This window comes from Lineus longissimus, chromosome 8 (genome assembly GCF_910592395.1).
Source record: "Lineus longissimus chromosome 8, tnLinLong1.2, whole genome shotgun sequence".
NCBI lineage: Eukaryota > Metazoa > Nemertea > Pilidiophora > Heteronemertea > Lineidae > Lineus > Lineus longissimus.
In genome coordinates, this window is record NC_088315.1 from 5,757,693 (window position 1) to 5,780,714 (window position 23,022).

Consider the following 23,022-nt stretch of genomic DNA (forward strand, 5'->3'; position numbering starts at 1 on the left):
AGAGTTACTTTATTTTACACAAATTGTATCACCCTCATGTTTACCAATTTTATGAATTTCTGTTTATAGCATAATAACATACATGAGGTAAATGTACCATTACTATTTCAGATGATATTTATGCCAGAACATCTAAGGACATTGAACACCCAGTGCATGTATGTTTGCCACTAGGGCCAAGAGAAATATCAATCTGGGACATTACAGACTACTGTAGAAGATGCTCACACAATAACCCTCAAAATGTAAAGTGAACGCAGTTTAAGTACTACATGAATGACGAAGATCTGTCAAAATGACCAAATGTAAAGCGCTGTTCTTAATTTTCACTAATTGTGGCTATGGTCAACAGATAGTGTCCGTTGCAATTTCACCTACATGTCTATGTCCACCTCAAGTTAACACATGCACTATGTTGGAACAAGATTTGTACATGTACTTGCAGTGAACATTACTTTAAAATGAACCATTATTATTAGATTTGGACTGTCATCCCATGTACAATGTATGCAACAGCAAATGATGTATACAGCATTGACGCAAAAAACCAAACAAAGCACATCCAATATTTATGAAACCTGAATCGATGTCAACCCAAAGCTGATGTGTAAATCAAACCTTCTTGAATATTCAGTATCCCACTTCAGCATGTCACAAACATTCAGCATTTGGACTACGCCTTTTAATCCAAAAATCTTGCTTCACCCCAAACAGACACCGAAATGCCAAACAGTTTTATGGTTGGGCATTTCTCACAAAGAGTGTCTTATGTCTTGACTCCTAATATCAATTCCAAGTGTCAAATCTTGACCAAGAAAAATATTCGAGACTCCTGCCTTGGGGCAAGCCCTTCATTCTTGCTCCTGAACAACTAGTTTGTTCCCAGGAATATAGGCTTTAGCCCAAGATATTGTATTGTCAAATAGTCACTGGAAAGCCAAACAACTATTGGTTTGGCATTTTGCACAAAGAGTTCAAATGGAGAAGTTTCAGGTCCCCTTTGTCGGTCTTCACTACTCCTTCCATTCCGTCAATGCTAAGTAATGTTCCAGTTGTCTCACGGTCCTCACCAATCAACACTTTGACCTGAAAAATAATCATGAGTTGGGTTAATGTTCATTGGACAATGCCACTGCATACAAATAAACATCAAAACCATGTTTTGAATGGGAACCATGATTACATGTAAGAGTGAATTGAGAAGAAGAAGAATACTAGAATGCCCTCTACTCACCTTGTCACCACCATCTGGTCGCACTGGTTCTAAATGTTCACCCGCAATATTCACCACCTTGCCCTCTTCTGGCAAAAACACTGAACACATTCCACCCTGAAACATTGATAAAAATGGTATATGATACTTAAAATATCAGGCATATAATTATTTCAATGTATCCATCAAATACATCCCTCTTCGAATTGACTTCCAATTGGATTTTCATGCATTATAGGCAGCCGGGCTAAATTATCTACAGCTGATTAACTGTGTGATGAATACATATTTAAGAGACTCACCGTGACACTTCTGACCACTCCTTGCTGTAAAATAAGCGCCGCTTTATCATGGCTGTCTTTTACCCGAACTTCTATGTCAATAGTCTGCCACTCCGCCAAGCTGTGTTCCATACCCGCTCCAGGTGTCTGGGGCGTGAATGGCGCCCCTGGTGTCATGGGGCTATATCCCATTGGTGAGGGCGAGGGCGACGAACCGTAGCCACCTGGTGAAGGTGTATTATGGTAACCTGATGGGCTCGGCGTGCCAGCGTAACTACTAGGACTTGGATTAGCTGCAAAAGAATAACCAAATATGGTCTAAAGCAGAAGACAGAACGAGATCTAAGAACATCCAAATCTAAAACTTCAGTATGATAATCATGTTATGGCTTTTGTTTACATCGGAATGATTTTGGCAGCAGACTTTTTTCACTTCAATATTTAATTGTCAAAAATCTTTTCTGAGTACTGAAAACATGATATTCAGCCTTACCTGCATAAGCATTAGGTGAAGGTGTCGACTGGTACGGTGAGTAGCCACTGCCTGGAGTCTGTGGTGTGTATGGTCCAGAGGGGCTTGCGTCTGGTTGGTAACCCGGGGTGGAGGGATTTGGTGCAGGGCTATATGCTGGTGATGGTGATGGTTCATCGTCGTAAGAATAGTCAAAATCGTTTGGCCTGAAAAAAACGATGTCAATACTTTCATGTCCCATCAAGAAACAAAGAGACAATTCATCAGCCTGAAAACTGCTGAATCTTCCTACTGGTACTGGTGGAGGTCATCTGGAATGAACAAGTCTTACCTTGAAGGTGTGTTAGCATTAGCAGGATCCCAAGCACTCTGACCAGGAGTGTGACCACCGTCATGTCTTGGCGTCTGGCCACCATAGTGAGGCGTTCTGCTCCCATCATGCTGTGGCGTCTGTGAACCGTACATTGGGGTCCTGGAGCCATACATCGGTGTCTGACTGCCATGCATTGGTGTGCGTCCACCCCAGGTTGATGTTGGACGACCTGTGCGACCAGTCCTGTAATAAGGAAGGAATGAGATACATTAAAATGCTATCAAAGCTCCCTTTAATTGAAGTTGGAATTAAAGGCAAATGTTCAAAAGGCATTTCTCAGGACAAAAGGCTGACAGAACAGGGACTATATACACCAGGATGTCGACTAATGATTTTGTCTTGTGTGAAAATATCTTGAAGTCAAATGTCTATTGAGGACAATTACGCAGTTTGGTAGAAGATACATACGTGAGAGTACTGAGTCTGTTTCTGTCCACATTGATTGTCTTGCAACTTGTATGTAGCTCCACACGGGCCATGGTGTCAGTGGCATCCTTTACAATACCAATATAACCTAAAGACAACAAGGATAATTGTATCATTAAGGGCATGCTTAAAGTTTTACGAAAACACCCAATAGACACAACATACTTTTGTATAAACAACTAGTGTGGGATCAAGCTCTCAAAATCTAGCTTTACATAGGATAGCTTGGCCATAAATGACACCAACAAGACACCGCAGTGGCATATATTTGTTAGCCAAAGCTTCGCTAAGCAGAAAAAACGAACAGCTTTTAAATCTAAATCTCTTAAGATCTCAACATTTTATGGACTTTTAGCTGAAAACCCTAGCAAGTAGTGTACCAACCTTTGAATGGACCCTGTATAATTCTAACTGTCTGTCCAATAAGTTCAGTATCCCTCCTATTCCTTCCTCCGCGTCCCATACCCTGCTGACCTCCACCTCCACCTCCACCGCCACTTGGATGTGCGGGGCTAGAAATCCTCGGTGACATTGGCACGTACCCTAATGACCCTGTGGATTGCTTCACACCACCGGCCAATGCCAAATGCCTTGTTTTACAGACAAATACACCACCATTTTCTGTCATCATTCGTGAGAACAGGAATGCAAAGTGGCGGTATAAATGCTTGATCTCTCCTTGACGACCCTGTCATAGGAAATGGAGAAGTTTATAAATTTCACTTGACCGTCAGTCACCAGTCTCTTCCTTTTGGGCCAAGTAATATCAAGCAGGAAGTCTTAATACTAGTTATTTGGACTTAAATGTGATTAATTGTAAAATAAGATAGTGAAAAATAGACCTACCGAGTGAGGTCCATCTAGCACCTTGACCACATCCTTCACCTGGATGTTGTTATTTTCTGCATCTAGAGCAACAGCATTTCGAGTATCTTTTTTCTTGGCCACAGCATTGTGTTTCAGGGACTGAACCTTGCTGTGCATATCAAGGACTTGGAATGTCTCTCTTTCGATTCGTACGATCACACCGACCGTCTGGGGACTGAAAACAAATTTAAAGGTCAAAATCTATCTAACATTATAAATATGGCAAATAAATACATGTAGTGTCCACGTCTATTGCTTACTGAAATGAACAAGAGGTAAGCAAACATTTGATTCTTCCTTTTCCCCTTCAACTGGTTTGCTCTATCGCAAGACCGCAATTTTCATTTTGGTAGCGACCAGGGATATGATTCATTTCAGGTTTGATGCATCATTACTCACTCAAGCTGTACAAGATCTCCAAACTGAAACTGTCCAAGTGAATCCACACCAGTGGCCATGTCTGTACAAAGTTGAAGGTCCTTGGGCAGTACTTTCATCTGGAAACAAAGGCGATTGGAGGTAATAAAGATTATTATTATTGTACTATAGATGTTCCATGGCCTATTGGCTGCAGCAAGGTGTCCAATTCTGAGCAGAGTGTCTCTGTGGTACTTTCTCCAGGTGACCTTTGTCAAGTTTGGGGGTGCAACAGCTTACCATTTATGTAGGCACAAAATAAACAAATTCTAAATATGAATGATATAAAATATCTTCTGAACATCTACTAGCTTTCTCTTCGTCTCAATAACAAAATATTTGCATGTATACGGCGCTGCAAGTAGTGGCCTACACAGAGTATCTAAAGCTCTTTTAACTCTGCAGTGAGTTTAGAGACTGGCTAAAACAATTACCTCGTGCATTGTGAGATCAGAATAAACGACAGCCATGTTTTCCATGACCCGCACAATCAAGCCAGTGTCACCTTCATAGCGTCCACCAATGCACTTCACGTGGTCTCCCATCTTGAAGTACTTCTTCAACTCGTATGATGGGAAATCAATCGGGTCCTGGATTCAAGAAATATGTAAGAAATAACATGTAAGAATATGAAAACAGGCAAGAAATACAAATATAAGAAATATGAAAATTTGAATGATTTTTAGGAACCAGCATTCTTGATGAATTTTTGCCAACACTATTCATGCTGGTTTGCAACCTTCGAAGAGCGAGTTCATCAAAACCATATCTGTTAGCAGCAACAATTTCTTGACTTACATGTACAAGGCAGTTTCTATGTCCAACACTTGACAAGAGATACTGCAAGAATACTGTCTACTGACCTTGAGATCCTCGTGTTTTGGCATCACTGTAATCTTGTTTCCATCAATCTTGATGACCTTTCCTTGCAGATGAATCAACTCTCCCTCGCACACCTCAACCATGTCACCAGACGCAAAGTTATGGGTCACCTCTGCTGAAGATTTAGCCTTTGGTATCACTGGATTCCAGTCAAGGATACACTTAGCTTACATAATACATTCGACTCAACTTTGTCAAAATGGCTACACATATGCTTTTCAATACAATCACCTCTTGGACAGCATTACTGAAATTATGGTTTTTAGGAAAGGATACACTCCATGTCTATATCTTCTGGCTGATCCTCAAACCTCTCCAGCTCCGACAATGTCGGCTTACATCCTTCAGCCACGATAGCCGACATCACAAATGCCTTGTAGAGGAAGCCTTTCCTGTCGTAGCGATTGCCTTCAAAGATGAGGAAGTCTCCGTCTGTGGTCACCTCACCACCAATGGCCCTGATCGCGTCAACATCAAATAGCTTCAGGGCTGGGCGACGTTTAAGTTTTCTTTTTTCTGCATCCTAAAATAAAATTGGCAAAGTATGTTCAGGGACCTCCACAATGTCGTTTGATCAGGAACAGCACCCGGACAAATTCCCCTTTTCACTGAGCATTCGAAAAGTTTTGCTGCCAACCTGGACAAAAGCGAATTGACGCTGTTATGACATACTGCCTGACCCTTTTTCAGCCCTAGTGTGAAGTGCTTTTAAACAAATGCGAGACTTACATTACTGCTTGTCCTCAATGCACCTCGCATTCTAGTGTAGTCGATGCGAGGTATCAGTTTCAAGTTGACCATATTCTGTGAAGGTTCCACATAGTCCACTTGGGCCAAATCGTCCTTGAAAACACCTCGTTTTAACCTGACCCAGGCTTTTGGTTTGAGTTCGACTTTTTCTTTGACCACTTTCAGTACGTCTGTCATCTCCTTGATGGGTACCATCTGGTATAGAGAGAATAAGGTTTTGGTCAAGTGAAACATTGCAAAGATCCTCTAATTACTAAGACTACTTATACATGTAGACTGATGGAAGTACAGAGACGAGTACATACATGTACATCAATTTGAGCTCTAACCGGATTATGACATAAGAATTTCTGCCATAATTCAAGTGATTTCATATAACAATGAAGGGATCTGTGCAGTTTCCCACATAAATCATCATTACTTTCTTAACCATTCAGAAAAGAATTGTTACTTTACCTGTTGTGTCCATTTTCCCATACGTAGGTTACCAATGCCCTCTATTGCCTGTTTGACGTGAGTCTGTTTGAATGCCTCAATGTATACATAACCTTTGAGACCCTCTTTTGCAATGATTGCCTTGATTTGTAAGGGCTGTAATAAAGAAAAACAACAATCGTTTTTAAAACAAAAGCTAGGATATTCAAAATAAAAGACCAAGATGGCAGTTCAGCTCTTACGCTGAAATCAAGACCAACAGCATGGAAATCTGTATCCAAAACTGTGTCTCGTATCATCGTGTCATAAACTTTCAGAAATTTTCTTAAAATATCCCAGCCCTGTTTACCTCATCAGTGAACTGGTAGGCAACCATCTTCCTCATCATGGCAACACATGTTGCTTTCTCCTCTCCCATCTTACACTTGACCACCCACAAGTTAGGATCCTTCACACCGGGAAGGAGACCTTGCTGAGTGATTTCATCAGACATCTCTTCCCCTTCACCGAAGCGCTCGGCCACCGATGTCTCGGCATATTTTCTTCTGTAGTATTCTTCAATTTCATCTTCATCTTTGCTGAAAATTGAAAATTCATAGCACTCACAGCATTCGTTATTTTCTATAGTATAAATGACACTAACACTATAACAGTAATGAATGAAAATAGATCTATGTATCCAACTTTGATGCTCTAGCTCAGGACCTACATCTCACCTATGATGAACGCACAAACAGCGAACAAAATTTCCCAACTAACCTCATAATCTCAGCAAGACGTCTCTCTCCCTCCATTTCTCGGTGACTGGGGCCAGACTCGATGATCGACTTGCGATCAATGATATCCTCTGCCCCCTCCTCCCAATCTTCCTCTTCTTCTTCACCCTCCTCATCGACCTCTGCAAAATATCAGATCAACTTGTTCATAAACCCCGATATTTTCAAGAAAACTCCACATTGCCAAGGAGGCTTTCACTGGCCATCACCACTTGACTGCCGACATGATAAGAAGCAAACAAACTGCTTACCGGCTTCATCCAGGATGAAATCTGTGTATCTTGGTTTCTTTTTCCTTCGCCCTTCATCTTTCTCCTCTTCATAGTATTGCTCATCAAAACTACCATCTTCTGAATCCTCCGCCCCAAGATCCTCTCCTTCTGGTTCACTCTCTGCTGGACCACTGCCAGCCTCACTACCACTGCCAGCTACTTCTTCCGCCTAAAATGACAAAGATTTTTCTATGAAATTAAAATAATTCTTTCCCTACCAAAGAAGGCTAGTGCTTTCTCTAAGGCATATTTGAAAGAAGGTGGCGGCATGCTATGTTTTTTATGAATTCCAAAGACACTAGACAGTCATCATGCTAAAATATAGAATCACCTCACTTCCATGGAATCCACTCCCCTCATCACTCTCTCCACCAGAGAAATCATCACTGTCAGACATTATGGCTCAAGTCCAAGCAATCTGTAAAGATATAAATAAAATAGTATTAAATTTGAAACCAAAAAAAGACTAATAGTGTGGCTTCGATCTGATCAAAATTTGCATGTGCATGATGTACTGCAATGCAATTGCAAGTGCAAGTTTTCATGCAGTGCAGAAAAAAAAATCTGAATGTGGCAGAACAATAGCTTTATTTTTGATAATTCCAAAGGTGTATCTAATGTATTTTCATATTCTACAAGCTGTACAACACGTAGGGTATATATAAGTACCTGTCGCAGTTCTCAAAATAATGTAAAAAGGTAAATTTGAGAGTCGAAATTGCTGAAAATTCAGGAAAGTACAACAGCCTCGTTTTGGCTAGTATGAAGTCCTTCAGAGCTAGCAAGAACTTCGCGATGCCACTTCGTATCTGCACTCTGCTCAAATTCAGAAATATAAAAGAGGTATGATAACAATTATTCGTTACTTTCCTTTTATTAACGAATCCGTGTGGTGTAAGGGGTCGAAAATATCAAAATTAGATTTGTTCTCATATTTCTCAAATATTACTGAAACTAAAAATCAAATGCCCAAAATACATAATTTATACAAAAATTAACTTGACCTACTTACATAATTACTTTCTAATTAGTTGTAAGTAAACTCTCTTAACTGCTAAATTGGTGACTGTTAGGCTTTCCAAGCTGCTAGAATATAGTATATCTGTTTCATAGATCACACTGGTAAACATGATTTACAATTTTATGACGAAATTGGCTTGGAATTCTATAAACTCCATTTGATGACGTCACGGCCTCCTCGTTTCTCTATTCATCAAAGTGCGCCATATTGTGTGCGTGTCTGATGCAACTTTGGCATGACAGCCAGAAAAACTCGCGAATTCAGAAGGATAATGGAGAACTAAATTCCTTACATTATGCTTATACGAAAGACATAGATGCAATGCACATCTAGGTTCACAAAACTGACTCGTACTTAAATCATAAAACTGTGAATATGTCCCTCGAAAGTGTGTTTGCCAATCCCCCAAACTTGGTCGGGGTTGTCAAAGAAATGGAGACCGAGGACAAAGAAAGGTCGAGTATAGCGACGAGAATACATCCTTGTTACCTATAAATTTCCTTCAAAATCAGCACATATATTGCGACAATGGATTCATATAAATGAAATGCAGGTCGAAGGTAACATATCTGGGAAATTTGAGGATAAAACTTGGAAGAAACTAGCTCTGATGTTGGATGCATAAATTATGCAAATTAGGACGGGGCAGAACTTGGTCGGGGAAGTGAGATTTTCTGTTCAAACTTCTCTTTCTGTGGGGGGAGTCGTAGTCTTTATTTCAAATTTGATTTCATATCTGTAATCGTTGTTCTTAGTTCAGCATGATCCAGCTTTAGTGGGGTTTAATTTCTTGCATGCTTCAAACTGGGGGGTTTTCTTCGCGAAAAATTGGGAAATTTTTGGAAAATTTCTCTGTAGGGCAAATACTTGGATCAGTCTATTTATGGTTGGGGTGGCGTGAGTTGGCAGCCATTTGCGCGGGTAGTACTCATATTTTTTAGCGGGTAAGTTGGCTTCTGGAAATTGTTTGGTTGTTGCCAAGCAGCAGTGAATAAGTTATTGCACAATACAATGTATAACCAACAATTTGCGATGAGATCTAGTCTCTCCTGTGATATGCTGATGTGCTGGCATACCAGTACTGGCAGTAAATTGTCTGGTGAACACTTAACAGAAATCGAACTGGGACCGGGCATTTTTATTTGGAGAAACAAAAGATGATTGATATTGATTTTTGTGGTGTGAATGAAATTATGAAGTAATGCCTCTGGCAAGAAGTTTTCTATTGTAAATAACTGAAACTCTGAAATGGAATTTTAATAGACAATAGTATAGATAAGGATAACACGGCTTTAGTTTTTGCAGTTTCCAGAAAACGGGCTTTCCAGGGTCTGGAAACTGACTTGGACTTAGTAATACTACTTGGATGGTCTGGGGGGGGGGGGGGGGGGGGGATGGATAATGGGGCATGTTTCTGGATTGGCTGACAACATATAAAATCTGTGCAAGTCTTTCTGGGTGGGCTCCTGCTTCATGGAGGTGAGACAGGATAGTGGGGATGGGGTGTCATAAGATTAAAAGATAGATTTATGAATCCGTATTGCCCGGGCATGCAGGGCCTTTCCTACTAGACAAGAGACTAGTAGTCCTGTATTGGACCTACAAAGTCATAAAGCAACAACTTTCAGGCCTAGGTATTGATACAGGGCTAGGCCTTGCAAAAAATTACATTGTAAGAAGTCGGGGGGGGGGGGGGGGGGGAAGGCAAGCCAGATTTGTATCATACCAACTTCTAGTTCTTCATGTATTGTATAGGCCCTTATAAAAGGTTTGTCCCAAAAAGTTTTCAAATAGAGCCTGTGTCATAGGTTTTCTTGGGTCCTGCTAGTTACCACTTGTAGTCTGTACAGTGTACTAGGATCATTTGGCGTGCTATAACAGCCAACATTGCCATGCATAATCTGCCTTATTTTTGTAGACTATATATCATGTAATCTTAGGCCTATATTTTAGGCCCACATTTACAGAAAAGGAGAATGTACAAGTCTTTCATTTGACCAATATGATCCATCTATCTAGGATGTATCTTTCAGCAGGCCTCATTTCAACCAGGAAGCACTTTATAAACTTTATGTCCATGACATCTGTCATAATATCATGGCCTGCCCATCAAGATACAATTATCACTATGTAAAGTTGTTCATTAGTCATTTGCCCTCTTTTCCATTGTCATGCATACTGTATGCATATACATGTACATTGTATTTGTTGTGAAGTGTGGTTGTACCCTGTTCAGTGTTGACTGTGTCATGCTGTCAATGTCATACTGTGTCCGTGTAGTCGATCAGTCATAAAATGTATAGGCTCCATTAGTTGAGATTTCATTAAAACCTATCGATTTAGTTAGACTTAGAGGCAGTTATCATGCGTAGACACATCTGGTATACTATCTGTACTTAGTTCCTAAAATTGTTCAGCTGTTTCTATCTCGACGCAGCTAATTATCTAGCCGCTACATGGTATCTTGTCATGCTACATAGAGTAGTGTTTTTTTAGGCGGATGCAGTGAATTCGAACTTCATAGGTCGTTGTGTGCCTGTGCATGGAAGTATTATTAAAACCTCCATGGCCTGTGGTTGTGCAGTTAGGCCTACTGTAGCTTGATTATTGATAGTTATCTTCCCTAAGCCAATGAATAATACTGTAACTGTACATGCATGACATGTATAGGTCATTGTAGGTCTGTGGATCAGTTAAATTAAGTGCATAAAAAATGCCATAATCATCCGTCATCCGAGTCAGAGTCATAGTGAAAGAAATCAATTGCTTTCTTCGTGATGAACAATGCCAGCAAAATGTGGGGGGCCAACTATGATCAAAACTACAACCTGCATTTCATTTATAGATGAATCAATTGAAGACTGAATACATGGTCTCCGAGTGCTGATCTTTGAAGTTTATCTTTCAATTTCTTGAATAAGTTTGCAAAATATCTGTGAATCCCTTCAAAAATGTGAAGTACATTGTGATTGTACTTGAAACTGTCCCTCTGTCAAGTTTGCATGTTGTGTATCAACGACCATACCCCTTGACATTGTTTGATTCATGGAATTTCTCTTGGTTAATTGGTTCAATATAAGAAGCCAGACGCAATATCTGTAAAAAATTAGAAATGGGCAGTCGACACTGTCTCGCTCCCCTTAACTCGCCTGCACCCCTGCACCCTCCCAATAGCTTTCAATATTGAGTGCCTTCTTTTTCTGCTGTGAAATGTATCTCGAGAAAATCGAATGGTTTTGTCCGTTCAATCTGTCGTCTTGGGACGCCCTTCTGGCCATGCCCTTGGACATATTTGACCGATGTGAGAGGTGTCCTGATTACACAGAGGTTCACTTAGAAAAGACTAATTTGTGTGTCCCTACAACGGTGACATGAATACCAGAGAGGGTGTCCCACTAACAACAAGGTGTTCTTTGTGGAGTAGCAAACTATAAAATTCTAATTCCATAACCCTGCTGTGACCTCTACTCTAAATCATGTCCCCTAATATAGCTCGAGTGCTATTGTTCTGTTATCCTGGGTAGGACATCCTACATTGATTGTCCCAGTGTGGTTATTATCCCCCACTCTGTGCGTGCATGACCTGTGTGTTGTGTTGAAAAACTGGTCTTCACTGCCTATGGATTTCCACGGCATTCATAATGATGCTTGTTGGGAACATTGCCAGCTTGTGTAGAGAGCTCCCTATAGCTGAGCTGTACTCCAGTATACATTAGACAGTGTATAGCCATGTAGAAGAAGTTGGCTGTAAGGAAAATCGATATCCCTATACCATGTCTGCATACCAGTGATACAGGAGGCAGCAGGCAGTGCCAGATGGAGATAGTGTACAGATACACTATTTGAGTTACATTACGCCTGTAGTCGTGAGAGGTTGGCGCTTTCTGATTTTTATCAAGGCAATTTCATATAAGGAACTTCAGCTACTAAAGGAGTACAAAAGATCAGTTCTGATCTTGCAGGAGTATGGAGAATTTGATCGTAAATATGCTACAATAAGTTGTTGTTGTGACCCAAGTATAATTTTTAATAAATCTCTGTCTTGTTTTGATGGAGATTTCCTATTTGAGACAACTGACAGATGTGTTCATTGTTTCAGACTATATTATCTAAAAGTCGTCCAGTTTGATCAGACACCATAAGTAAGGACATTATGATGTAGTTCACATAAAAGATGTAGACTGAGAGGGCAGAGGCTGTTAATTTTGACCTGAACTGTCTTGGTCGTTTGCTGGGTTGTCTTTTACCTCTGGGACACCTACTTAAGAAAACACCTTCCTGAGGAAGGAAGATCAATGGCCATGCTTCCATTCTGCAGTTGGATTATCCCGCCATTGACAATTAAAATACTGTATGCAATTCGTATATGCCTACATGGTGTAGACTTGTCAGTAGGGCAAAGGCTCTTTAAATCTGACCTGGACTGTAAAATTGATTTTTAATGAGTAGCACACCTCTTTCGGTGGACACCGTCCTTCAGGGACAGAGAATGGCAATTGGCAGAGGTTCAAAGGTTGTGCTATGAGGTTGACTGTCTACCTATAAGTACATGTACCATAATATCCCCTTGATAAATTCAGATAAGCTGTTTGACCTTGACAGAGGATGAGGTTTTCTCCCAAAATTACGCTTTGGCTATCGACATAGACAATGTCTGTGTTTTATATTTTGGGCTAACATTTGGAAATCTGAGGAAACCTGCCAAAAATTGGTTCAAGTTTTCCCTTTCTGTGACTGTGTGAGTGTCTGTTATGCCCTTGCTTTAGCATGGGTTTGTGTATTATACCACTCCATGCAGACCTTACATATTTGGTGCATATGCATGAAAAATGCTTGTGGAGTATTTAAAATAAGGACCCTGGTGTCTGCACTCTATATGGCCCCTGATCTGGCCTGGGTGATTTTACACCTTGTTCTTGTCTGACATGTCTGGTGTAAAAAAAATAATTTGGTTTATTGCGAAATATCTGGTTGGGAAAAATAGCAGTGTTAAAGTACTATAATTGATCGTATTCAATAATTCATTATGTATGCATAATTCTAATCAATAAGGCATAATGAATGATAATTTGACCTAGATTGAAGTTTCTGGTGGTGACACCTGGAATATTGATGTTGAACTATGAAGGTGATCACACAATGGAAAACACAGTGAACTAATAATATAGGAAGTTTTGTGGACTGGCTTGTTATGCGTTGTAGACCTATTGTGCTGCACAGAAGTTGGTTACAATGCAAAAAGTAGCTTGTGATTGGCAGAGGTCCAAATGAACCGACCTTCGCCACAGAGGTGCCACCTACAAATATTTTATCGCACCAAAAAAAGTATGGAAAGAGAAACGCCATACCAAAAGGAATGTTTGCCATGTCCACAGTAATGCAGTCATATGCTTTTTCTTGTGCACATAGTACATTACAATGATAATATCGCTTGTCAAACTGTTTGAAAACAAGCTAATCGGAAGGTCAGTCTAGGCCTCCTTATTGACCCCTCCTGAAAGCCCGGAGGAATGATTATGTTGGCACTGTTCCTCTGCCAAAATAATGTAGACCCATTTTGTTCATGATTTTAAATGGGTTTGTCTTTGCAGTGATTATGACCGAGGCCCCAAAGGCACTGACATGGAAGACGGTGAGCTGCCTGAAGACGGTGAAATAGTGGATGAGGAAGAACGGAGAGGTCATAGCAAAGCCAAAGGTGTGAACCTTATAATATTAATTAGAAGACATTAGATCGAGAATTTAAAGGCCAATTTGAACATCAGTGTGGTGTAAGGCTGCAATCGCAATCATTAACTGGAACTGAATCTAGTTATCCTGACAGTGACGAAAGTAAGACAGTTTGAGTCCCATTTTAACGAGTAATTCCCCATATTGCAGTACAAGTACGTATTGGAGATCTAAAGAGGTGATGAATACGAGGACCATTTGCATTCTAAAGCATTTAATTTTGTTCATAGTCGTTTTCTTTCCCTGCAGAATCTCGTCACCGTGAACAACGTGATCGTGATAATGGATTTGAGGAGGGTGAAGGTTCCGAGTCTGATGAAGAGCTGTCGAAACGCGCAAGGAAAAGGCGTCGACATAGAAAGAATAGAAATGAAGGATCTGGCGATGACTCCAAGAAGGTAAGTTTCAAATAGTGGTTGTCTCAAGACCTCGTGTTCAATTTCTGTAAAATTGGAAAGGGTTTGTTGTAGTGACGGTCATTTGGAAATGATGAAGGTTTTCTATCTAATTTATCTCCATCTTCTGCAGTCAAAAAAGAAAAAGCGCGAGAAAAAAGAACACAAGAAGTATGTTGATCATGACCGTGTAGAGGAGGGGGGTGAAGATACTCCTGACTGGAACCGAGAACAGTCGAGTCACGGGCATCATCATCATCACCATGACAACAATAAACATCATCATGAACACCCAAGAGAACATAGGAAATTTGAGAAGGAGGAGTTTGGCGATAGTCCGGGCGTTTATGGAAGCCCATATGATAACCAGGACAGGTAAAGTTCTACATTCATTTTGTTGTGGCGTTTGCAACATGCACTGCTAGGAAATTCCCCTTTCCAAGTCTGAATTGTTACTGTATCAGTCATTTGTTTAGAAACCATCCTTGCCTAAAACTTGTTTGATTATCCCTTCCAGGACTCCTGAATATGAGTACGATGACTATGATGATTTTGACGATATGGAGCCACCACATAAGAAGACAATGATGAGCTTTGTGGACGATGGGTTTATTGACCCAAGTATGGGGATGGGTGATAGACAGGTTAGTTGTTTTAGACTAACTCAAAAAATCAAGACAAATTTTTAACTGGAAAGTGTAGTTGTTCATGACATAGAGCACGTGACTTGCATGTAAGCACAAAAATTCAACTGTCTTGTTCTTGGGTTTGGGAAGTACGGTTTGTCATATCATTATTTATTTCATTATTATCATTAACAGATAGGATTCCTTACAGAATCAGTTATAACTCAAATATGCTTTCATTTTACAGGAACTATTTGAGCACCATCACCGAGGTAGGGGGCGTGCCCCAGGACGAGGGGGCCAAATGATGCGAGGTGGTCGAGGCAGAGGTCGGGGACGTGGTGATCGGGGTAGAGGACGCGGAGGTCAGGATAGGGGACGAGGAGGTCAGGATAGGGGACGAGGCGGTCAGGATAGAGGACGAGGTGGTCAGGATAGGGGACGAGGTGGTCTGGATAGGGGACGGGGAGGTCAGGATAGGGGACGAGGTGGGCGCGATAGGGGACGCGGAGGACGTGGTCGGGGTGGCATGCCACCGCACGGTCCCCCACACCACCCACACCAGCACGATCACAGCAACCAGCGAGGACCACCCCCACGACGCGAAGAGATGAAGCAGAATCGTCCCATTTGTAAATTTTTCAAGGACGGTTCTTGCCATAAGGTGAATATGATGTGCATGTTGTACCGTTTTAGACATCAGCCAAAATGACAAAGGGTGTAAGAGTAAAAGTTGTCAAAGATGCTGATAATATTAGGAAATATTGTACCAAGTCCAATTTGCTCTGTCACTTCTTGCGTCTACTGATGACATAATAACTCATGTAGTTTCATTGGATTGCCATCAGCTGACATTTATAGGTCTTATTTAGCCTCGGGCAAGCTTTGATACCAACACAACTACACTAGTGCACCTTGCAATTTTTTTCCAACAACCCCAAAAAAGAACCAACTCTTTTCTCAAAGTTCTGTTATCTTTGACTTAAAGCATCACTGCAAGGATGAACACCACAGGGTAAGTTTCTGTATAGAAATATTCTGTACAGAACATATTTTGAGGAAATTGTTACTTTTCTCATTTATTCTGTTAGTCTGTTCATGGTTGTTTCATCTGTCATGAGCAAGTCTTGCTGTGGCTGTCCTTAAGAAATTGTTGGTTTGATGTAACATGCATAGATCTCCAACAAGGTAAAAGGCAAATCAAGTAGAGGGGTGTTTTATGTGGGTAGGATAACAATATATACATCAAACAAACACTTTTTAAGTGCAGCCTGTGCATTTTGGCCTGAAAATTTGACGAACTGGTTATTGGTTGCAGTTTGCTTTTAAAGTTCTGCTGAAGACCCCATGCTGTGGTTGTGGTCTTGCTTTTGCTTGAGGTGTGAACGACTTCTTGTCTTATTGACAAACTCTTGATCTTTGAAATGTGCAAAAAAAAGCAACTTTGCAATGTTCAGATCTACCAGAGTTCGAAACTCTTCCGATAGATCAAATATTCCTGTACATTTTTCTCACCCCTTGTTGCTGTCTTCTCTTTCTAGGGTGATGGATGCGTCTTCAGTCATGATTGTACTCCAAATCATAAGATGGAAGTCTGCAAGTTTTACATCAGTGGCCAGTGTCGAAAGGGAGACAACTGTTCGTACTTACATGGTATCCTTTATGAAGTGATCAAGAAATCTGTCAGAAGTTTTGCTAAATTTGTTGCTCCTCACCCCATCAGTCACACTGTCTTGAACTCGTATTTGAAAAGTGGAGAAGTTAGAAAACGGATTGGCTAACCAGCAGAAAACAAATTTTCAGTGTACAATTTTCAACCACACTTTTTTTCCCAATTGGCAGAAATTCTGGAAAAAGTTAAGCTTTCACGATTTTTATGTTGGCGGAATCTGAAGCATCTTTTGGTTTTCCAATTAAAAAAGTGCCTACTTATATTTTACCTTAACCACTTCTCAGGCCAATACCCGTGTAAATATTACCACACTGGTGCCAAATGCTTCCAAGGTAACAACTGTAAGTTTTCTCATGAAACCTTGGATGATAGAGGCAAGCTACTGTTAGAAAAGATTCTAAGGGAGCAGTCTGAGCGGGAAATGGAGCGAGAGTTCAACCGTGATAGACAACATCACCATGAGGACCGTGGGGTATGTTCTTGTCCTGTTCTTTGTAATTTATACCTAACGTCATTCAGAATTTTGCCAGGATGCTCCACCTTGTCATTGGTTCCTGGTGAAGCATTCGATTTTCAAACTTAAACTGGGCATGAGACTGGACCATATCAGGATTATCATTGCATGGCAGAGTTCAGTCCTCAGCATTCCTTCTTTCCCTGTCCAGTCTTTCAAATTTTGAATTTTGCTTCTAGGAGTTGGACGGGTAGGCAGTCTTTTAAAATCTCATCAAAACTATCTTACTTTCCAGAGGATGATTAGTGAAATGATTGATAATCAACAATTTGGAGGATCTCCTCCTCGCATGTACGAAGGAGACCCCAAAGAGGGCATACCTTCTCTTCTGGACATTAAGACAAATCCGCCTAGCCCTGAGAAACATGGCCCACATGGACCTCCAGGACCACATGGACCTCCTGGGCCACATGGACCTGCTGGACCACGAGGACCCAGGCCTCGTGGACCACCTCCAATAGGAATGCTTCGGTAAATATATGATACTTCATAGTTTATTTTTACTTGTATTGTACTTGTAGTACAAGTTCACCCTTTTGCTACCAGATGTTTTAGTCACAGAGGTACTTACGGGACTACGCTGGTCATCTTTGCAAGCAAAATGCATGCTGCTCATCCTTCGTAATAGGCATTGTTCAAAGATGGCAGCACTCTGTCTTTCAGACATGTGCAGTGATAGCATTACTGAACTTAATGCTAAGATTAAGCCAGTTATAAGATAATTAGCTTGGCAAGAGGCCTCCAAAGCCAAGGTAGAGAATGTTCACACCGTCTGGTTGCCTGTCTGACTGATTGCCTTTCTCCCTTGTTTTCAGCCCACAAGGATTCTACAAAGACACTCTTGCCTCTCCAACAAGACATCCTGGCCCTCATGGTCCCAGCTTGCGTCCTCCACTTCTCCCAGATCCAGTACCTCATGGCATGCCCCCACCCCATATGAGGATGCCTGGCCCACCACCTCCACCACCACCACCGTCGGCTGCTAATGTTGTGTCTGCCATGGCTGAAGCTATTGCAACTGCCATCAGATCACACCAAAAGGAAGCCCTAAAGGCCAAGGAGGAAAAGCCGGATGAGCCAAAAGTTGCAGAGACTGTTCCAAAACCATCAGATTTGATAAAAAAAGCAACAGAGCCGTTGCCAGATTTTGCAGAAGCGTTACCAAAACCTGCAGAGTCAGAATCTCCACCAAAACCTGCGGACTTCTCTGATTTACCAAAAGCTGTTGAGTTGTTGAAGGCAGCATCTTCACCACCAATGGTTTCCGAGCCCACACCGGAGATTGAGGATAAAAAAGTTGTGGAACCTGAACAGTGTGCCCCTGCTTTGGAGGTCAAAATGGAACCTGTTGAAATCATGAGTCCTACTGGACCGTCTACTGCGCCAGATAGTACAAGCACTGAAAATGCAGATAATCAGAGCTCGGCTGATCGAAAGGCTGCAGAAATTGATGTCAAAGAGGAGCCAATGGAGGCAACTGATGGTGAAGTTGAGGAGAAAACGGAAGTCGTGGTAAAGGCTGAAGCTATGGAGGCATCTGAAGTTGAGGAGGAACCAAAAGGTTTGTTTATCTTTGAGTACTGTTCACTGGCAGCCTCTGCAGCTCTCTCAAATGCACAAGCACAGACAATCACAGTTACATAAAAAGAATTATTACAAAATTATTACAAAGGCTTTTGCAATAGTCGGCTCTTGTAACTTGGCATATGATTATTTACTCTTTACAGGGGAAGCAAATGAAAATGGTCCTGCACCGACACAGGATGCCGAGGCAAAACCAGGCCCAGAACAATCGGTGGAGACCAAACCACAAACCAGTTTCCCTGAAATACCAGAGAATCTTCCCCTCGTACAACGGCAGCTGTTACTTAGGCTTCAGCAGGCACAGAAGGAACCAGAACCTCCTCAAGAAAATCCTGTTGCAGACGAAATAGGTAAATAAGATCAGGAAGCAACTTAGATGTTTTGACTGTTGTAACTACTCCCATGTTGAAAAATAAAACAGTAGCTCACACTTTTCTTGTGTATGCATGTAGCCATGCAGTTGGCCAGCTGTGTCTCTTTCGAGGTAATGATTGAAGACAAATCACAATCTAATTTGTTGTTCATTTTACAGAAATGGAGGACGATAACTGGTACTCAAGTGACGAAGAAGACGAACTGCCATCGAAGAAATCTCTATCTGATATCATGAAAAATATTACACAGACAGAACCACCAAAAGCTGCGTCACCTCCATTAGTGAAGCCTCCGACTTCTGTTGCCAGTACTGTGCCGTCACAACCAGTGATGGACATTGGAAGCATGTTGAGTATGATACGGCAACAGACTGCAGCAGCTGGGAATACAGTTGCAGTGGCAGTACCACCACCACCACCACCTGCAAGGTAAGATATGGGATGAGCACTGTCTTTTGCCTTGACCATATATTTTCAGGAAGACTTTAAAAGCAGGGTCAATATTGTCGGCCTAATGCTTATGTCATTAGTAGAATCTGAATTGGGTGAGTTAGTTTGATTGTCATTAATTTCGTGGTTATTGCTGATGCAGCTCCCTTTCTCTTTCCAGTGTTGCTGCTCCTGTTGTTACTTCTACGGCAAGTGTGCCCCCGGTCAGAAGGGACCCTCGTCTCCAAGGTGTTCCAGCTCCACGAATAGATCCACGAACTCAGCAACCACCTCCTACTTCCAGTGCCACTCTGGTGGTGCCGCCTGTACACGCTCCTGCCTCACCTCGCCATAATGAACCTACCCCTGAGATTTACGGTATTATTAGTAACCCAAAGCCATTTCGTTTGGTGCTCTTCACAATGGAACCTAACAACAGACCCTGTCTTCCTCCTGGACTAAATATCACGGATCCAAGGTATCGGGAGGACCCACGTTGCTCGCACTATAAGAACACTGTAGTGAAGAGGAGTACTAGTTATCAGCCTTCACTGTCACATGGTGGTAGTTCTCCGGGACCTCCGCGACCACCAGTAAATTTACCAAGGAGAGACAGTTCATCTAATGACTCTGGTATGGAAATGAGATTGAAAACCCAAAATTCTGCGCCTGGAACTTTGGGTCCTAGGGACCCCCGAATGATACAACAGGCTCGATCTATGGACCCGCGTTCTAGTGGCGGCTCATCACCTGCTGCCCATTGGACAGCAGGTGACCCAAGAGCACCACCAATGTTATCACAGGGACGACCAAGTGACCCTCGGGGTGGTGGTGGTGCGTCATCACCGGCCGCACATCGGAGTGGTGGTGATCCACGTGCGCCTCCTGTGCCGAAACTTCTGTCAAAGGACCCAAGATCAGACTTGCAGAATCCAAATATTCTCCAAGCATTTGAATTGCCGCCTCTTGGTTCGAGTAGTGACCATCAGTTCGCAATGCCTAAACTTTTGCTCGAACGGCCTGAGCCATTGAAAGGAAAGCCTGAGCTCCAGAGCACACCACAATCTCCTTTACCAGTACCGGCACTTACGTTACCACCTCTGTTAGCACAACCACTGCCGCTTTTAATGCAGCCTCCGCCAGGGAAAGCTATTAACCTTGAAACTGGGTCACCACAAAACTCCCCGCCTGCTCTGGTGCAAAAACTTTCTCCTGCTCATCAGGAGTCGTCAGAAATTTCATCACCACCAAACTCTGAAAGAACTAAATCCTTATCACATCGTGCTGATCCGAGATTTAAACGTCGCCCATCTGTAAAAAATCCAGAACCGGAACCTGTGCCTGTGCCTGTTGTTAATGAAGATAAAACTGAACAAAGACGACAGAACGTTGAATACAGTTCACCGTTAAGTGGTCAGGCAAATCGTCAGGAGGACTCATACTCGTCATATAATCGCCGGCCGAACAATTATGAAAAGACTGGTCGAAAAGGAGGAAAAAGTGATCCGAGACAATCCAGCGGTGGGCAGGATCCACGACAGCGGCGCGATCCGCGGTTTCCAGGGGGAAGTGGTGATCCACGTGGACATTTAGATCCGAGGAAACATTTGGATAACGACCAACAAATGGGTGAACCGCATCAACAGGGCGAACCATCATTCCTTCATCCCGGTGGAGGAGACCCCAGGTTCTCACAAGGGGCTGGAGATCCAAGGTTTCAACAAACTGGTGAAATCGATCCACAACTGTTACCTGGGTGTAATCCGACAGTTGACTCATTTCATGGTGCTGGTGGTATGAATATTGATTTGACAGATCCTAGGTTTCAACAAATAACAGGGTTACCACCGGAAGTGTTTGCACAAATGCAACAGCAACAAAGTGAACAATCGTTGCGCGACGTTTTCAAAACTTTTGATCCTACAGCATCACCGTTTTGTTAGTCATTGTAAGGAATTCAACCACTCAACTTGATTGAATCTCTAAACTTCATCTGTTGAGCTCTGATTTTGTCCTTGTGTCTTATGTTTTGCACTCCTGTGCGACTGTTTTATTATTTTGTTTCAATATTCTCTGTGATGGCGACTCTGATATTCATGTTTTTGATCACTATTTTGTTTCCCCTTCTGTGTATTAAACATGGTTACACTATTAATAGTCAAATTTTGAGGCCTGCTGTTAAAAATGGTTCGCTCTAGTGTGCTCAATGTTCCAGTGGAAGATCCAGTTATAGTGACACCAAGGGCACTAGTTGTTAAAAACCATTAGTGCAGTTGCATCCAGCTAGGATCGATAACATTTCTGGCAACCAGAAATTTTGTTATATCCAAGTTTCCTTATGAAAACTGCACAGAGTGTTCATTTATGAAATACATGTAAGACTCAAATTGTATTTTGTACCAGGTCAATGTAAAAACCTATCCAGTATTCTGATGTGGATTTTGGACTAAAATTTTTGGAGTTATCTTCGCGTATTGTTTTGTATGAAACCTGAACTCAGTGTAAGCCCTGTGATTGAATATGTCTTCTTTGATTTAAATCCATTCTATTAGCTATTCTTCAGCCTTCCATTATTTGCTGTCAAAATGTAAATCATGTCCTGTTCCATTTTTGTTCCTGATCCAGTTTATGTTGATTCTTTTGCTTCGCACAAATATTACTGCTCGCTGTTCTCCTATAAAAGGTTATACTCATCACAAACATAAATACCTCAGCAGATTCTTTGAAATGACTTTTAGCGTCATGATCCCCCCTGTTGAAATATTAAACAATATGCCTAGGATATGTTGCTATGAACCCTCTTGTCTTGAGTTTTTCTGCCTCATGTTTATTTCCCAGTTATCTTTGAGCCAATTTTGTTATTCTTCATACAAGCAAGAATGAATAGAGGCTAGTCTTTATGGATTCTTGATACAAGCTTGTACTTCAGTTAAATACAAACAATAAATTAAATATGGCGAAATGAATTTGAAAAATTGTACTTGTAGTGTATATGCCGGGTGTATATGTGGACAAATACATGTATATTTTGGAATAGGATAGTTGTGAGGGGTCAGTCTTGTAAATGTGATCACCGCCTACTTTAACTTATGGAACTGGTTAATGTTATCTTTAAAACTATTGTTGTGAAGTAAATTTGTCTGACAAGTTGAGTCCAGTCTGTGAACTTTGTTCCCTGTCATATTCGTCAAAGTTAAAAGATACAATGGGTAAGTTCATATTGCATCAGAAAAATCGGGTCCCAAATTTGAGATTGTGTGGGCTGAGTAAAGAGGTTCCAATTAGAGAAAAGAATTGTGATCACAGGGAAATGATACTAGATTTGGGATAAAAAAAGCATTTTTTGTATGAGGATTAAAACCTTTACCATGATACATATCAAGTATTCATTATGAATACTTGTACATACATGTATCTATGTTAAGAGTGCAAAACCAGTACAATGTTAAAATCTTTCCTGTAGCAAGCTGCAAAGTCTCGCAGTCAAAGCTTGGTTGAATTGATGCGATAAAA

General features: G+C 41.4%; 2 protein-coding genes across 8 annotated transcripts; one reads left to right on the top strand and one right to left on the bottom strand.

The window, feature by feature from the left end:
• LOC135493054 (transcription elongation factor SPT5-like) lies at positions 1-8,814 on the bottom strand. 4 transcript variants are annotated; one of them, XM_064779911.1, is made up of 19 exons: positions 8,675-8,814; positions 7,496-7,582; positions 7,144-7,333; positions 6,876-7,014; positions 6,466-6,694; positions 6,138-6,272; positions 5,661-5,876; positions 5,208-5,454; positions 4,913-5,070; positions 4,484-4,639; positions 4,032-4,129; positions 3,612-3,807; positions 3,150-3,453; positions 2,748-2,853; positions 2,298-2,522; positions 1,988-2,172; positions 1,516-1,787; positions 1,235-1,330; positions 1-1,086 (listed from the first exon to the last, which is right to left on the bottom strand). In XM_064779911.1, exons 2-19 carry the CDS (start codon positions 7,559-7,561, stop codon positions 946-948), a joined length of 3,159 nt encoding a protein of 1,052 aa, XP_064635981.1. In that variant the 5' UTR covers positions 7,562-7,582; positions 8,675-8,814; the 3' UTR covers positions 1-945. The 4 variants fall into 4 exon arrangements, with proteins under 4 accessions (XP_064635981.1, XP_064635984.1, XP_064635983.1 ...); XM_064779914.1 differs by lacking the exon at positions 8,675-8,814 and adding an exon at positions 8,478-8,499; XM_064779913.1 differs by lacking the exon at positions 8,675-8,814 and adding an exon at positions 8,177-8,196.
• Positions 8,409-22,237, top strand: LOC135493052 (protein PRRC2A-like). Of its 4 annotated transcripts, none has more exons than XM_064779906.1 (14): positions 8,409-8,640; positions 13,777-13,883; positions 14,165-14,313; positions 14,444-14,685; positions 14,828-14,954; positions 15,184-15,600; positions 15,925-15,951; positions 16,478-16,589; positions 16,893-17,080; positions 17,358-17,593; positions 17,938-18,683; positions 18,850-19,056; positions 19,239-19,509; positions 19,691-22,237. In XM_064779906.1, exons 1-14 carry the CDS (start codon positions 8,561-8,563, stop codon positions 21,450-21,452), a joined length of 4,671 nt encoding a protein of 1,556 aa, XP_064635976.1. In that variant the 5' UTR covers positions 8,409-8,560; the 3' UTR covers positions 21,453-22,237. The 4 variants fall into 4 exon arrangements, with proteins under 4 accessions (XP_064635976.1, XP_064635977.1, XP_064635979.1 ...); XM_064779909.1 differs by lacking the exon at positions 8,409-8,640 and adding an exon at positions 11,707-12,166; XM_064779908.1 differs by lacking the exon at positions 8,409-8,640 and adding an exon at positions 13,521-13,650.
• The last annotated feature ends 785 nt before the right edge of the window (positions 22,238-23,022 follow it).